Source organism: Ascochyta rabiei, chromosome 8 (genome assembly GCF_004011695.2).
Source record: "Ascochyta rabiei chromosome 8, complete sequence".
Classification (NCBI taxonomy): domain Eukaryota; kingdom Fungi; phylum Ascomycota; class Dothideomycetes; order Pleosporales; family Didymellaceae; genus Ascochyta; species Ascochyta rabiei.
Window position 1 is genome coordinate 210,121 of NC_082412.1, and position 16,404 is coordinate 226,524.

General features: G+C 51.1%; 5 protein-coding genes across 5 annotated transcripts, besides 9 other annotated features; 3 read left to right on the top strand and 2 right to left on the bottom strand.

The window, feature by feature from the left end:
- Positions 1-480: 480 nt before the first annotated feature.
- On the top strand, positions 481-1,498 carry EKO05_0005221 (uncharacterized protein; the record flags this gene model as incomplete). Its single annotated transcript, XM_038940200.1, has 2 exons — positions 481-1,207; positions 1,332-1,498. 2 exons carry the CDS (start codon positions 481-483, stop codon positions 1,496-1,498), a joined length of 894 nt encoding a protein of 297 aa, XP_038798245.1.
- Positions 1,215-1,280: a tandem repeat.
- Positions 1,499-2,156: 658 nt separating the features above from the next.
- Positions 2,157-2,194: a tandem repeat.
- Positions 2,195-2,221: 27 nt separating this feature from the next.
- Positions 2,222-4,091: a mobile genetic element.
- A 446-nt stretch (positions 4,092-4,537) lies between these two features.
- EKO05_0005222 (uncharacterized protein) lies at positions 4,538-6,466 on the top strand (the record flags this gene model as incomplete). Its single annotated transcript, XM_038945937.1, has 1 exon — positions 4,538-6,466. The coding sequence occupies one exon, from the start codon at positions 4,538-4,540 to the stop codon at positions 6,464-6,466; it is 1,929 nt and encodes a 642-aa protein (XP_038798246.1).
- Positions 6,034-6,073: a tandem repeat.
- An 86-nt stretch (positions 6,467-6,552) lies between the features above and the next one.
- Positions 6,553-6,688: a tandem repeat.
- A 50-nt stretch (positions 6,689-6,738) lies between these two features.
- Positions 6,739-6,794: a tandem repeat.
- A 157-nt stretch (positions 6,795-6,951) lies between these two features.
- Positions 6,952-6,998: a tandem repeat.
- Positions 6,999-7,121: 123 nt separating this feature from the next.
- Positions 7,122-7,211: a tandem repeat.
- A 448-nt stretch (positions 7,212-7,659) lies between these two features.
- Positions 7,660-9,527: a mobile genetic element.
- Positions 9,528-10,521: 994 nt separating this feature from the next.
- Positions 10,522-11,600, top strand: EKO05_0005223 (uncharacterized protein; the record flags this gene model as incomplete). Its single annotated transcript, XM_038940177.1, has 2 exons — positions 10,522-10,872; positions 10,956-11,600. The coding sequence occupies 2 exons, from the start codon at positions 10,522-10,524 to the stop codon at positions 11,598-11,600; spliced, it is 996 nt and encodes a 331-aa protein (XP_038798247.1).
- Positions 11,601-12,583: 983 nt separating this feature from the next.
- Positions 12,584-13,017, bottom strand: EKO05_0005224 (40S ribosomal protein S29; the record flags this gene model as incomplete). The annotated part of the gene is made up of 3 exons (XM_059636559.1): positions 12,584-12,592; positions 12,710-12,809; positions 12,956-13,017. The coding sequence occupies 3 exons, from the start codon at positions 13,015-13,017 to the stop codon at positions 12,584-12,586; spliced, it is 171 nt and encodes a 56-aa protein (XP_059492542.1).
- Positions 13,018-13,925: 908 nt separating this feature from the next.
- Positions 13,926-15,874, bottom strand: EKO05_0005225 (uncharacterized protein; the record flags this gene model as incomplete). Its single annotated transcript, XM_038940203.1, has 2 exons — positions 13,926-15,723; positions 15,771-15,874. The coding sequence occupies 2 exons, from the start codon at positions 15,872-15,874 to the stop codon at positions 13,926-13,928; spliced, it is 1,902 nt and encodes a 633-aa protein (XP_038798248.1).
- Between the last annotated feature and the right edge of the window lie 530 nt (positions 15,875-16,404).

The following is a 16,404-nucleotide window of genomic DNA, read 5'->3' on the forward strand; positions in this document are numbered from 1 at the left end:
CTTTGCAAGTCGAGCCTCAGGTGATGACTGATCTGGAAGCGGTTTAGATGGGCGAATACATGACCCTCGCAACGCTTCTTGGCGGGCGCACGAGGAGTGAATGCACGAGCGTTAGTTTTGGGTCAAGGAAAGGTTTCAAAATAACAGATGGCGGTGAGGACGCAACCAAGCGTGGTACGCTTGTTGGTGTTGGAAGGTGCAAGATGGCGTTCCTGGATTGCGTGATCCGACGTGCTTGTGTCAACATGTCACTCACTGTCAACCACAAAACAGCAAATACGGAACTGTAGAAGTACCTATTCTAGTACGCAGAGTTATTTGAGCAGGAACCACCCACGTATGGTTATTGCAGTTTACTGCACAAATTATCAATTCAAGAGCTGGAAACAATTGGGAACTAGACGGCAGCAAGACATCAGCAAGACATCAGGAATACGCGAGCGTCAAGTACTCGAATCGTATCTACATTAAAGCGACACCATGGCACCTTCGGTGGATGTATCGCTACTTCGACACAACGACGCGTCTTCTTTTGTGGATATACTACCTTCGAAATCCGCCATAACCACCCAATCCGCCATAACCACCCAATCCGCCATAACCACCCAAATCCACGAAATCCCAAAAACCGACACCCAACCACGACCCACCACACTTGACCTCCCCAACACTCTCGTTCTCAACCCAGCCTTCGTAACGCAGGACTTTGACGCACTCCGCTTCGAAGCCGCCGCACACCACCAACTGCCGTCGCCGGACTCGCCAACCACAACGCCCAACAGCGGTGCTTCCACCCCGTCCTCCTCGCCAGCCTACTCCACGCTCCTCATCTCCTCGCCCTACAACAATCCAGGCCACTACCTCGACCTAACCACCCTCGCCGGGCCATCACGCCTGCTCGCACTCTCTCTCACAGCCCTCGCCCCAACACGCCCGGACTACGCCCTAGCACCGTACACGTCGAGTCTCAACCTCGCGACCGTGGTCGCGGAGCTGCGCGCCGCCGTGCACCGCGAGGGCATCCCGTGGCGTGAAACGTCGTTTTACGTCGTCGTGTTCCGCAGCCAGTTGAATGTGGGCGTCGATCAGGACTGGCTGTACAAACTCGACTACGAGAGTCACCGCGAGGCGTGCGAGAGTGGCGGGTTGCTGAAGTATTGGTTTGGGAAGGCGGATCTGCAGGGAGAGAGGCGGAATCTAGCGACGTGTGAGTCTATTTTTTATTTTTATTTTTTCTTTATTTGATATCCTCTTTCTTTTTTTTTGGATTTCTATTTTTACTGCCAGGCTTTACTTGCTGCTGCTGCCCAGGCGACTGACCATTCGTCCAGGCTTTTGGCACTCCCGCGAAGACGCACACAAAGGCGGCTTGGGGCCCTGGCATGCAAAAGCGCGAGCGGCGGGGAGAACGCTGTACGAGAGCATTGTGTTCTCGACGCATCGGTTTACCGTGCTGGACGGGGTGGAGGGGTGGAGATTTGAAGATTGGAAGGATTGAATGGGTTGGGTTGGGGTGGTGGTGTACGCTACTGTGTGCTGGTGGTTCGAGACACTGATGCTTGCACACAGCGGCGCACGGCTGAAACCACGGGGTTTTGGGTACTGGCGTGTTGGTGTAGACGGGGCTTCAACTGCAGTTCGACTGCTCGTGCAGAAGAAGAGCGCTGTGTCCGGCGATGGGTCACAAATGGATGGAGTGGGAGCATCAACATGAATGCCAAAATTCCTGCAAAGTACTTCTCAAGTGCAGATTCGCCGAAGAACATGTAAAGTATGTCCAGTCAGCTGCACGGATGTCAACTCACGGTGAATGATGAGGTCACCTTATCTCATTTTCAGACCCTCGGCAGGGTGTGGCGCAGGCGAGGCAGCGAAGCTCTGCCGAGCGTCTGAGAGATTTTGGTTTAGCGTTGTATGTGACACAATCTCACTTTAGTAAGGGGATTTTCTACCTACTACCCCCTACTTGTTAACAAGAACAACGTCTCCTAGTCTATTGCATAGGACGCAGTAATTACTCTCTCTTTAGGCTATCTTTTAAGTATAACTAGGTATAGGCCTAAACGCTGCTTCTTAAGTGCTAGAGGTCAGGCAGTGTAAAAGAGGGAGCCAAACTAGATTACTAAAAATAGAACAACTTTTAACGCTGTAGTTGTAGACAAGAAAGAGTAAAATAAGATAAGAAATATAGATATTCTAATAGATTACTACCTTCTCTATATAACGTACTCCACAGGTAAGCGGATCAAACGGGTGAGCGGATCACTCTGCCAAGACCACACCAAACCTCCACCTTACCACGCAATGCCTCAACAACAACATTAATCTACGCCCTTAAGAGAAGCTGCAATACAGCTTGCGCTCCAGGCAATTAAATAAGATGTAACACTTACCCTGTAATGTGCTGCAGCTATATATAACGCGCCTTACAGTACACTACACGCTTAATACACAGGATAACCTACATAAGCTAATTGTACGCCAGTTTAACAGATTATAGACCAGACTAAAGAGGACGTGATTACTAAGTACATCCTTAAGCTAGATGCACAAGGATTTACCCCTTAGCTAGCTGCTATAGCTAATATAGCTAATTCTTTGCGTACTAAGCGTAATATAGGCCATGTTAGCATAAACTAGCCTAACACGTTTATTAAGCGCTGCCCTAACCTTAAAGTAAGGTTTAATTATAAGTATAACTATAAGAGAGCCCTCTATAAGGATCTAGAGATTATTAGGGGCTAGTTTAGGCTTATAGCAAATGTTAAAGCTAAGTATAGTATTTAGAACAATAACACGTATAACTTTAATAAGACAGGCTTTATAATAGGCTAGATATTAACAGAAGCAGTTGTTACAGGCTTAGAGCGTTAAGGACAGCTAAAGGCAGTGTAGTAGGGTAATTAAGAGTAGACAACGGTTATATAGGGCATTAATGGCATAGGGTAGGCTATTCTACCCTTTATTATCTTTAAAGGCTGCAACCACCTCTCTGCCTGGTATAAAGAGGACAATCTGCCCTATAACTGGGTTATTAGAGTCTCTGAGAACAGATAGACTACTAACAAGCTTAGTCTAGACTAGTTAAAGCACTTTAATGCCTATACAAAGACGCGCACCTAAGGAGTACACTAGCTGCTCCTTATTAACAGCTACAAGAGCCACAACTCCCTTAACTTCTAATAATACTGTAAGGAAGTAAAGATTGTTATACTATATATACCTCTACACTTATCTTACCTCTTATAACCACTAGATATAGGTTGTTTTACCCCTCTAAAGAAGGTATATAGGCGCTAAGCTAAGAATCTTATATATAACTATATTACTTATATTACTAAAACTAAGTTCCTACTATGCTTTATAGACGCCTATAAGGAGACATTTACTTCTAGCAATATCTAAGGAGGCTTCTAAGGCGCTGGAATAGTCCCCCTTAACCCAGAACAGGTTATAATAGGTCTTGATGTCCGCCTACATACCCTACCACTACCTACTATAGAAGATAAGCCCTAGCAGTCCTAAACCCTAAGCACTACCCTGCAATTAGGGTCGCAATTAACGCTAGTTTAAGAGAGGATTTAAAGGCATGCAAGCAGCTTACTAACTTTAATAGTTAAGGCCTTTAAAAAGCTTACTAAAGGCGCAGCTATAGTAGCGCACAAGCTAGTGTTAGCTTAAAGAGAGATTACTAGGCTTTAAGCAGCAAATAAGGCTGCTACGTAATATAAATTGCATAAAAGAAAGCAATTACAGCAGGAGGGAGTCCTAACAGCTAAGGAAGGCCTTTAATTAACTACTCTAACTAAGTTTAGGGCGTATAGTAATAGTAAGAAGGCAAAGAAGTAAGTACGCGCTAAAGGAGGGGAAGTAACCTAAAGACGCTGTATAAAGTACTATAATGTTAGACATAACTTACATATATATAAGAAGGCTGTAAAAGATGTTTCTAAATAATATTATGTACTGCACTACTGTATACAAGGCTAAAGTAGGCTAATGCAAGCTATAATAGGGTAGAAATTTGGTGTAGTCTTGGCAGAGTGATCTGCTCACCCGTTTGATCCGCTCACCTGTGGAGTACGTTAATAAGCTTGCTGTAAGGCTTTCTAGCATCTATACGTAGAGAGAGAGCCTGTAAAAGAAAAATTCTTAGCATTTTAAAACCGCTTCACATACAACAAGGAACCAAAATCTCTCAGACGCTCCGCTCACAAAACACTAGCTGTGGCGCAGCACTGTGGCAGCCAATTGACGTGCGCGGAGCGTCGGATTGATGAGATAAAGGTCACCTGCTTTCGCGTGTCTGGACCCTGGCGCTCTGCGACATTTTGCCGCGCTTCGTCCCCACTGCAACAGCATCCGTCGCTGTCCAACGGCTTCTTTGTTTTTGGTGCCTTGGATAGTACAGCCATCGTTTGCTGTTCTACCTGAAAACCAATCCTCCCATCCACACGGCACACCCTCGCACACACCCTCGTGCACCGGCGCACAGCCCAGCTCCACCGCAAACCGGCCCTCACCTACACATGCTGACATGAAAATGGCGCCCAAGCGAATAAGCGTGCGCACGCGCCAAACGAAACTCGGCTTCTCCCCCGCCTCAAAATCCCGGCCTGCGAACCCAACGCCTACCAACGCCATGCGGTCCAAGGAGAGCAGACAGCCCAAGCTCGACGTCAACCGCATCGCACCGAAAGGCGCGCCAAAGCGGGCGCGCACCCTCGACTCCGACTCCAGCGAGGACGAGCTGCAAGTCCAGGAAAAAACGAACCTGCACGTCGGCGTGCCGGTCCGGGCGAAGAGCAATGGCACGTTTGGCAGCTCGGATGTGGATAGTGCCGAGGAGAGCAGTTCGGAGGCGCAGAGCGAGGCGGAGAAGCCGGCACAGGCCAAGGCGACGAGAAGCAATCGCAAGCGCCAGCGCGCGGAGAGCAGCGGTGACGAAGACACGGTCACGGTCGTGCAGAGGAAGCGCGCGCGCCAGGCTGAGTCGGGGGACGAGGATGAGCTGCGCGTCCCCAGCAAGCGGAGGAGGGGAGAGCGGCGAGCTGCGACGCCGCTGGAGAGCGAGGAGGACGTGGCCACGCCTCCGCGGAGCACGCGACGTAGACTTGCTAGGCGGCCTGCGACGCCGGAGGGAGAGCAAACACCACCGCCGAGTACGAGGCGGAGGGCGAGGAGGCAGCGGGCGTCTTCAGATGAGGAAGAGGAGGGCGAAGAGCAGGACGAAGACAGCGGTGGTGAGCACGAAGAGCTGCAGGAGGAGTTGGCTTTCTTGAGATCGTCACCACCGCCGGACAGGGGCAGGCTGCGAAGCACCCAGGGCAAGCCCAAGAACAAGCGGCAGGAGGCGCTGGAAGCTCTCAAGAGACGACGGGCCGGCAGCACGCAGGAGCCCTCGTCCACGCCCGCCCGCAAGACACGCACGGTCATCGACTCCGACTCCGACTCTGAGCTCGAGGTCATCAAGGAGGAGCCGGACAGCGATGAGGTGGGCGACCCTGAGAGTGAGGCTGAGGACGATGAAGAAGAAGACGACCGAGACGCGAACGCGCTGGACATGTTCCAGGAAGACGAGGACGACACGGGCTTCATCGACGACGATCCGGACGCCATCATCGGCGAGCCAGACGACGGCCAGCCGCAGCTCCCCATGCAGTTCAGCAGCATGTCGCGCGCCAAGCCCAAGGAGCTGTTCAAATACGCCGTCGAGTGGATGGTCATGAAGAAGATCCACCCAGCCTTCAACCCGCACGACGAAATCTACGAACTCACCTTCCGCAAGCTCGGCGACGAAGTAAAAGGCCTCGCATCCTCCAAGTTCACGTCCTCGGCCTGGACCCCCGACTTCACCAGAGCCATCAACGCGCGGCCTTTTCTTGCCGTCAGCGAAATCGCCGGCGCCCGTCGCGAATTCCTCGCCGACCACTGCGAAGCATGCAACCGCAGAAACCACCCTGCCTCGTTTGAGCTCGCGCTCACAGGGCAGCCCTACAACCCCGACACGCTGGAGCCGCTGGAGCCCGACTCCTCCGACTCCGGCTCCGACTCCGACTCCGACTCCGACTCCTCTTCACTAAGCGCCTCCACCTCCCCCCATCCCATCAGCACGTCCCGCACCCACGACGCACGAGGCGACCGCATCCCCCCGGAGAGCAAAACCTTCACACTCGGCAGCACCTGCAGCGCCAACGCGCAAGTCGCACACACGCTGCACCACTGGCGCTTCCACCTCAACGACTGGGTGCGCGACTACCTGTCCACCAACGGCTACCTCGCGCCCGAGAAGCTGATCAAACGCGATCGCAAGAGCGACGCCAAGCGCGCGGCCGAGGCGAGGCGCATTGTGGATAAAATGGAGCGCAAGGGCGAGATTGCGAAGCTGCATCGCCAGTACAAGGACCAGGTCAAGTTTGCCGTCGAGGCGGTCAACGACTTCGAGAGAGGGTGGGGGAGGCGGTGATGTGTGCAACTGTTTTTGGAGGCTACTCAATCCTATCCCTCGTGCTGTGCTGTTGCTCGTCCTTCTCTACTTCTCTATACCTACTTACCTATACCTACACCTACACCTATACCTATACCTACACCTACACCTACACCTACACCTACACCTATACCTATACCTATACCTATACCTACACCTACACCTACACCTACACCTATACCTACACCTATACCTACACCTTTACCTACCTTCTATAACTCTAACCTTCTTTCTTATAATTATACTCTTTATACACTACACTACACTACACTACACTACACTACACTACACTACACTACACCACACTTCTCTACGCTTCTCTACTCTTCCCCACACTCCCCGCACTCCCTACATCTCTACCCACTCCTTACTCTAACAACCTATTCAACAGAGAATACCACACTACTGCGTATCCATCTGTGCTTTAAGCTTAAAAATTGAAGCGTGTTGTCTGCTATAACTGCATTGTATTGTTTTGTATTGTATCGTATTGCATTGTATTGTACTGTATCGTTTTGTTTCGTATCTCCTCTCCTCTTAACACCAAGCACGATACAAACACTTACCTAGACAAAGTACACGCTCTGCGCGCTAGCAGCTCGTTGCAAAGTGTGAGTTGTGTTAGGGGTGAGCGGGTTAGGTTGGGTTTGGTTTAGATTTAGGTATATAGGCTAGGTTAGGTCAGATCAGGTAGGGTTAGGTTAGGGCTGGTAAAGGTAGGGTATACGGTAAAAACTCGATTCTCTTGCCACAAGCTTACAGCAGGTAGTTTAGTACGGCTGAGGTGGAAGTAGATGTCAACGAATAGGTAGGAGCCCCTAGGTGCGCTTAGACTAATATGAGAAACCTGCTAAACCACTTGTTAGCGTTTACCACAAAATCTGTTCACTTTTTCTCTACAACGTGTCTTACCTACTAGGTTTAACAGATTGTTAGGGCTTTAATGTAGCTATAGCATATTTAGTTTATAAACACTTTAAATTTGCTTATCTGTTCTATTACAGACTGTCTATTTAGGTAAGGTGCTAACTTAACACGTGCTACTCTTATAAACACTAGAACTATAAAATAATAATTAAATACAGATCTTTGCTGTTGCAACAAAGGTGCATAAATTATTTAGGGAGTATAGGGACTATAGGCTATGCAAATTTGTAGGGCGCCCTACCTAATAACGTACCCCACAGGCGAGCCGCTCAACGGGCGAGCCGCTCACTTTTGCCAAGCCCCTACCAAACTTCTCCTCCTACACTAATGTCTTCTTAACAACACCATTTAGACGCGTCAAAGGAAGCTTAGATATAGCTTGCGCTCCAGGCTCTTAAACAAGACGCGAATCTCTCTTAGTAACGCGCTGCAGCTATCTACAGGGTCCCTTAAAAGACACTAAGCAACTAACACACAGGACAACCTTCACGCGCAGATTCTATAGCTAACTTACAGAAGCTAGATAACAATAAGGAGGAGGTAATTATTAAGCATATTCTTAAGCTAGATGTGTAAGGATTTTCTCCTTAGCTCTTAGATGTAGCTACTATAGCTAATTCTTTGCGCGCTAAGCACAATCTAGGCCCTATTAGCGTAAACTGGCCTAGTACGTTTATTAAGCAACACCTAGAGCTTAAAGTTAAGTTTAATCGCAAGTACGACTATAAGAGAGCCCTCTGTAAGGATTCTAAGGTTCTACAGGGCTAGTTTAGCCTAGTAGCTAATATTAAAGCTAAGTATAGTATCTAGGATAAAGACATATACAACTTTAACAAGACAGGCTTTATAATAGGCTAGATCTCCCTAGGAGCAGTTGTTACAGCTTTAGAACAACAGGGTCGGCCAAAGGCTATCCAGCCAGGCAACTAAGAGTGGGCTACGGCTATAGTAAGCATTAATGCCAAAGGATAGGCTATTCTAGCCTTCCTTATCTTTAAAGCCTACTACTACCTCTCTACCTGGTACAAAGAAGAGGATCTGCCTTATAACTAGGTTATTAGAGTCTCTAATAACAGCTGGACTACTAACAAGCTTGGTCTTAACTGGTTAAAGCACTTTAACAGGCATACAAAGGAGCGTACTATTAGCACCTACTATTTGCTTATTATTAATAGTTATAAGAGCCACAACTCTCTTAAATTCTAGCAATACTGCAAGGATAACAAGATTATTACTCTCTGTTTGCCTTCTTACTTATTACACCTTACACAGCCCCTTAATATAGGTTATTTTGCTGCTTTAAAGAAGGTGTATAGGTGCTAAGCTAAAATACTTATATATAACTAGATTAACTACATTACAAAGACAGAGTTCCTGCTATGCTTTATACGCGCCTATAATGCTGCAATTACTTCTAAGAATATCTAGGGAGGGTTCTAAGGTGCTAGATTAGTCCTATTTAACCTAGACCGGGTTATAATAGCCCTTAATATAAAGTTGCGCACTCTATCACCACCACTACCTGTTAACAACAAGCTCTGGCAGTCGCAAACCCTAAGCAACACCCTTAAACTTAGGTTGCAATCAACGCTTGTAAAGACAAGGATTTAGAGGCATATAGATAGTTCGCCTACCTCTATAGTTAAGGCGTTTAAGAAGGTAGCAAAAGAGGCAGCAATAATTGCGCATAAGCTAGTGTTGGCGTAACAGGAGATTACTTAGCTTTAAGCTACTAATAAGGCAGCTATACAACAAAAATCACACAAAAGAAAGTAAGTTTAGGTAGAAGGGACTCTAACAGTTAAGAATAGCCTGTAATTAACAACTCTAAAGGAGTTTAGGGCGCGTAGTAATAGGAAGAAGGCAAAGAAGCAGGTGCGCGCTAAAGGAGGTGAGCCCTCCCAAAGACGCTGTGGATAGTGCAATCAGACAGGACACAACGCGCGAACGTGTCAGAAAGAGGTAGAAGTAGTTTCTAAATAGTATTACAGGCCATACTGCACTTTGCAGCACCAAACTAGGTTGTTTTGGGCCATAATAGGGTGGAGTTTGGTGGGGGCTTGGCAAAAGTGAGCGGCTCGCCCGTTGAGCGGCTCGCCCGTGGGGTACGTTATTGCATTACGCGTTATCTAAACTTATCGCGCCTGTTAGCTTGCGGCTAGAGAATCGAGTTTTTACGGTAGGTTTCACAGCCTAGAATGCTAGTTGGGAGGTGACAAGGAGATTTGGCAGGAGGGTAGTTGGGATATGGAAGGAGCGGGTTGTAGAGAGGGGAGTGTAGGTATGAGGTGTCGAAACATGGGGTACCTGGATTTTCTGTATTGAACTGAGATGGAAGAATGCCAGGTATAGACATGTGTGTTTTTTGTAATTGTGTTTCTGTTCCATTTCTAGTTCTGCTTCTTAAGTTTGGTTCGGGTCTGATTTATCCTGGTTGATCATCTTTTCTTTTCTTTTCTTTAACTAACGCTGTTGATGTTTTTGTGTTTCTACGCTGTTTTCTTCCTCGTGGACTCTTTCTGTTCTGTGGGTTGCTTGCTTTCTGTGTCCTGGAAGTTCTTACCTAACCCCCCGACTTCTGACAGTGGGACGGCTGGCGCATGTAAGTCGTTGAATTTAGGGTATCGCGTTGTGAGTTCCAGTGGGATTTGCTAGGGGGGCTGCAATGCGTGGGTTAGACTTCATGGGTTCATCCCATCACACTAGAAGGTACGATGCCCCGAGCATCACCACACCACAGGGCACACCATACCTTCCACCGCCCTAAAACTCACGTCTTGTGGTTCGTCGATTTGAGTCGGTAGATGTAATTAAAATTATTACATCGCTCTGCAATGCAACGCACCCCTCGTTCGGGCCAAAACCGCAACGGCCCGGTTCAGCACGCCTTCATCTCCGACGGCCTTATTCGACCACCTTCACACGCACCAAGCTCAGCCACCATCCAGACTCATCCGTATCACAACACGACGCAGCGGTGTCCGGGGGGATTTTAAGATGGGCGTCAACGCGCGGTGATTGTATGTGTATATATAGAGTGACACAACCGCCGTCTACATTTACATCTGCACCCCAACCCAGTAATCCCCTTCATCCCACCACCCGCCATGAAATCCTTCCTCCTCGGTACAGCGCTGTGCGTGCTATCCACCGCCAGCGCAGCCAGCACCGGCTGCGCGAGAGCGCTGGCCTCGAACCTGACGCCGGGGTCGTCGACGTACAACCTGACCGTGTCCTCGAAATCGGTCATCGGCAAGACGACGCAGCGCGAGTACATCCTGCACTTGCCGGCGTCGTTCAGCGCTAAGAACGATAAGCCGGCGGCGCTGGTGCTGGCGTTCCATGGCCAGCAGCAGCCGGCGTGGAGTATGGAGAAGATTAGCGAACTGTCGAATCCGGCGTACAATGGGGAATTCGTCGTTGCGTATCCGGCGGGTATGAACGTGCAGAACCCGGGGGTATGTATTCATCTTCTATCCGTATCAGCTCGATATACGAAGAGTTGGGAAGTGGAGTGTTTCATGTAGCTAACAGCACAAAGGTCCAATGGCTGGGTGATCCCCTCGCGCCCACGTCAAATAAAATCGACGACCGCATCTTCGTCGCCGAGCTGTTAGATCACCTCACGTCGACTCTGTGCATCGACGAGCAGCGCATCTACGCGGCTGGGCTCAGCAACGGCGGCGGGCTGACGGGGCTGCTGATGTGCGACTCCGCGATCAACAAGCGCTTCGCTGCTTTTGCGACCGTGGCTGGGGCTTTCTACCCTGACGCATCGCTGACCGAACCGCTGTTCCAGAAGGACTGCCTCCCAGCACTGGGAAGCAGGAGACTTCCGTACCTGAACCTCCACGGCCTGAGCGATGGCATTGTAGCGTACAATGGCGCCAACAAGCCGCCTCCTGCCTCTATCCCCATCCCTACCTGGGTCGGTGGATGGGCGGAGCGGAACAAGTGTGCGGATGCCGCTACAGTGCAGACTGTTGAGGGCGGAAATGTCCAGGAGAGCTCGTGGCAGTGTGGAGGGCAGCAGGGTCTTGTTTTGCACCGCGCGATTAAGGGATTTGGACACGGGTGGCCGAGTAAGAAGAAGCAGGGTGAGCCGTTTGATACGCTGAGGAATGGACCGACGACGTGGGATGCGACACCGCTCATGTTGAACTGGTTCAAGAAGTGGAGGCTGTAGAGTGGGAGCAGGATGTGGACGAGTTTAGTGGTAGTGAGAGCTTGATTATAGATTGGTAAAGGGTGTGCCGCATGAGTTGCAAGACATACCCAGATAGGCGGGTAATCAAAAGCGTAGATTTGATGTATGCGATGACCTTGAAGTCAGTGTTTTGAACCGGCCGTGGTTGTGAAAGCATGAGACGCAATGTACTCTGTCGTCTCGAGAACAAGCGACGTGCGGTTGGGCGGCCGTGCATCTAGGGGCCTGGAAGGAAGCCATCTACAAGCCCCAGCACCTTTCAATGGATTTGGACTTCTTCAGCTCGAGAACCATGAATTCCTCAACCTTCGAAGACCTGGAGGCTTTGGCAATCTGGTAGATGGTGGAAGCAACGACAGACTCTGCACAGAGTCGAAGTTCGCTGCTGACAATACACGCTGAGCACATCAATCAGCGTATAGCAGCCAACACATTGTACCGTGTCATATGCCGACCGAGAGGTGGCGCAGGGCTGTGTGGTGTGGCGGTCCTGCATGAGGTGAGTACCTGAGTGTATAGGCCACGAGCACCATGATGGCTGAGGGGTGCGTTTATAGCGATTTGGGCCGCACCGCATCTCGCGAACAGACCGCCGCACCTGCGTTCATCAGCGTCTTCTTAAAATATCCTACCCTCGTGCGCAGGATTATATGTTTTGCTGCACAAGCCATGGCAATACACCTTACGCCCAGACTTCACAACACCCCGAACTCGGATTTGCCATGACGATTGGTATCAGGATGGAATTTTGTTTATTTGCAGCCAGACACGACGCCGACCGGGAAGACGAGGAAAGAAGTCCCTAAGAAAAGCCATGCAGAACCATCCTGACTATCCTGTCCCGCGCTCTCCGCCCCATCATGCTCGTGGAAGTCGAATCGAGTCGAGATCGTGTCGTCAGGGAATCGTCGCGTCACACCGTTGCGCCTCCTCTACTCCGGTCGTGGAATTCGTGGGTACATTTAGCGGTGCTGAGACGTGTTAGTCATTGCTCTTGATACGTGCGGGGTGCCCGGTCGCAACGCCGTGCTCCTTTTCAGCGGGGAATCACGGGTTCTGCTGTGACCGAGGGATAGAGGGCGTCGTACCTTGACGAAACCAATGTCGGCGGCCTTCTCGCGGAAGCACTGACGGCAGATGTTCAGGCCGTACTTGCGGATCAGACCAGCGGGGTGGGTGCAGACGCGGCTGTGAGTATCATGTCAGCCTGCAGTCCTTCTTCAAACTCCTGGTATGCCCTTCAGCGTGCGCGGTTGCTCATTGGCGCACATCGCACTGTGTTCCACGCAATGCCAGCGTCCTCCGCCGTCGCAAACAGATCATCGCAAACGTACCACTCGCGGGAGCCCTTGCCGTAGGTCCTAGGGCGGGAGTACCAGACCGACTCGTGAGACATGATGTGTGGTTGATTGGGGGTTTTCGGTGTCGCTGCAGCGTCAAAGTCAGTCTTGACCTTGTGCGAATGTGGCTCGCGGCTCGACGGGTGTACTGACAAAAGTTGGCTGTCGGAGACGGGTTAGCGGGCGTGCGTTGGCTGAGGCGTTCACGGTGTTGAAGTTGCAGGTATGAGATTCAATATTGCAGCCGGGCGATCCTCGGGTGCGGGCTAAGCGAGGCAAAGGCTAGTACCGAACCGAACGACGATAGCAACACCAACTCCAGCAGCACGCACGTTGGTGAGCTGGAAGTATCGCCATTGCACTGCGGCATTGATTGAGGACCAACGCATTTTTATTCTGGTAATACCATTGGGGTGTGAAGAGTGAGGCCGGCGCATATACATTCGAAGCACTCCACAAAAGGTCAGCGAGTGAAACGAGTCGACTGCGATCGACGCTGCGCCAAACCTGCCTATTCCGGTAATCCAGTAGAAAAGCCACTACAATCTTTCAACGGGAGTCAGGTAAATTCACTCTCGAGATGCACGAAAAGCCGACTCAATGCTTCAGCGGCAGTACTGCTGGGGCCTTTAGCGCGTCTGTCGGTGCTCTGCGGCTTCTACGAAGATGGCTGGAGGCTCGTGATGTTTCTTTACGTCGCAGACTGGCTTTAAGAACCTCCTATTTGATCGAGCACCATCGGCTTGCAACCAGCTGTTCCTGCAACACAAAGGTTCAGATGCGTATCCAGTCGAGAGACCGAGCTCCAAAAGTCACTTTATATCAGTTAGCCACACGTAGATCAGGAGGAAAACTTCAGTGTACGTCATCAATTCGTAGTATCGTGAATCCAGTAGGGACTGTGGTCATGAAGCAAACACCTCTCACACCAACATGCACAGAAAGCTCCAACCCCTTACGATCCCTACTCAAACCCGCCCAAAATGCCTCTCCGCCTGCGCCTTGTCGTCTGCGTGCCCGTCCTCTGCGTGCTCTTGCCAGTCAAATCAGACACACACTGCAGCGTGTTCGGGCGCGCAGTGCTCCTCGCTGTGTATGCCCACCGGCCGGCTCCTCCACTGACAGCCATGGGTATGTTGGTGATACCGTTGATCAGGAGTGTCATCTTCTTGTTGCTGCCGTCGCGCACATTGGAACTGCATGATACTGCGATTGTACCAGACTGGCGGGAATCCCATGTGTAGGTGTCAACGGTGACAATGTCTGGTGCAGTTGGGCTGACCTTGACGGTGACGTTGGCCTTGCTTGTCTTGGTGGTGTCTGACTTGAGGCTGACGGTGAGCTCGAAGATGAAGGAGGTTTCGGTGGTCACTTTGGGTGCGGTGAAGCTGGCAGTAGGCGTGTTGGGGTTGGTGAGCGTGATAGCAGGAGTACCGGAAGCTTGTGTCCACTTGAAGTTGAGCTGATCGTTGTTAAGCCCCTGCGCCGTGTTTGAACCTGCCAATGAGAGTAGTGCACCAACACGTTGCACGGCAGCAAACTGCGCGGCTGCTGCTACAGGCTCGGTGACAGGTGCGTTGGGCGTGGTAGGGTCGCCGGTAGTAGGCGTCGTGGGCGTGGTTGGGTTGTTCGCGGGAATGTCACTGGCGCTGCACTGCTTGGAAGGGTTGGGTGGAGCAGCCCCAGGGAACGGGCTCAACGGGCCAAATTGCTGGTCGTCCAAGAAGTCACCTTGAACGAGACCGCGGATGTCGCTGAAGATGAGCGGCGGTGGGTTCGTTCCGGGTATGTCGACCTCAGGGAATATCCACTCGCCGACAGCCTGGACGTATTGACCAGCCTCGATACCGTTCTTGGTCTTGACGGATGGGGTGTTGGTGGTAATGAGGTACTCGCGGGTGTAGGGAGCAAGGCCGGCTGTGTTGAGGCGAGCCTCCCACTTGCAGCGAGTTTCTTGCCTTGGTGTGGCAGAACCAATGCGACGGTAGGTCTCTGCACCCGTGCAAGGATCGACATCGATGGCGCTGATAGTGACTGTAGCGCCAGCGCAGCTCGAGAGAAACCCGATGACACGCACGTCAGCGACCTCAACGTTGGCTGCGGTGTCCTGAACACCAACGAGCATATCCTCGACTCGGATGTAGTTGGGAACCGTGTCCGAGGCTTTGGTTGTTACTTGGACATTGATTGCTGTCACACTCCAGGCCAGAATCTCTCCGTTGCTTCGCAGTCCAGAGTACTCGATGAAATCGCCAACCTTGAACGGAACCATGCTGAGCGGGTCGGGCGCATCGAAGGTTGTCTGTCCAGCAGGGCGGTTTGAGTCCTTGCATGTCTCGGCATTGCCTGCATGAGGGATGCACATGGGGAAGCCAGAGAAGGATGTGATGGATGGATTCTCTGTGTCGGCGATGAAGTAGGGCGATGCCGCACTCTTGGGTGCGAAGATGCCTTCGGGGTCATTGATTCTGACCGTTGGCCCGCCAGCAATCTGCAGCGCGCCGTTGCTGATTCCAGAAATATAGCCTTGGCTACCTTCGAGACCGAACCTGCCTGCAACTTGAATTTGTCCAGCGATGGGCTTACCGCTGACAATGTTGCCGGTGACGGTAGTCTCAAAGTCTCCAGCTCCTGCGTTGCATAGCTTGGGGAACGGAGCCCATGCGACAGGGAGTTGAACGATCAAGTTCTTGGGAACGGTGACCGTGAACTCATTGACACTGATGGTGCCTCCGGCATTATATTCCGACCCAGCTGAGCAGCTGTTGATGTGTGAGTCGAAGGACTGAAGACAGTGGCATGGACTTACGCATCCAAAGATCCAGTGACTTGGAATGGGATTATGTTCGGAATTTGAGCAAGGCCAACCGAGACCAGAGATAGCAGAGACGCTAGCTGTGTCAGACGAGACATCTTGGTGAATGTAACGAGAGCGTTGTAATGAGGTCTAATGGAGAGCAGACATGGTATTTTATATCTTGCTCTCATAGCCATGTTCCACGTTGCGGTCCCCTCATCGAAGGCCTACACGAGATATTCCGAAGTAGCAGCTGAACCATCTTGCCGTGGTAAGGCTGTCTAGACGCACGTTATCCAGCGTGTGACGGATGCAGTAACCACAGTCGTGCTGGCATCAAAGTCAAGCGAACAACGCCGCCAGAACCTGCTTACCAGAGACGCCAGGCAGCATTTCCAAGACTTTTGACGAGGCTTGCAGCGCATGAGGTATCCAAACGGGTCAGTGTGCTCGCGTATTCAGGCTGTAGTGGCAAGGCTGACCCAAATACAGCAACGCGTGAGCTTGCTCAAAGCAGGCCAAGCTTCCAACAGACAAGTTTGGCGTCAAAAATCTGGTGTAGAGATTAGTCTCGACACTTTGGCGCGGGTTCTGTACACCCCAGGTAGGATTGCCACGCGGGAGCGGCTGAGGACTGCCCACAATC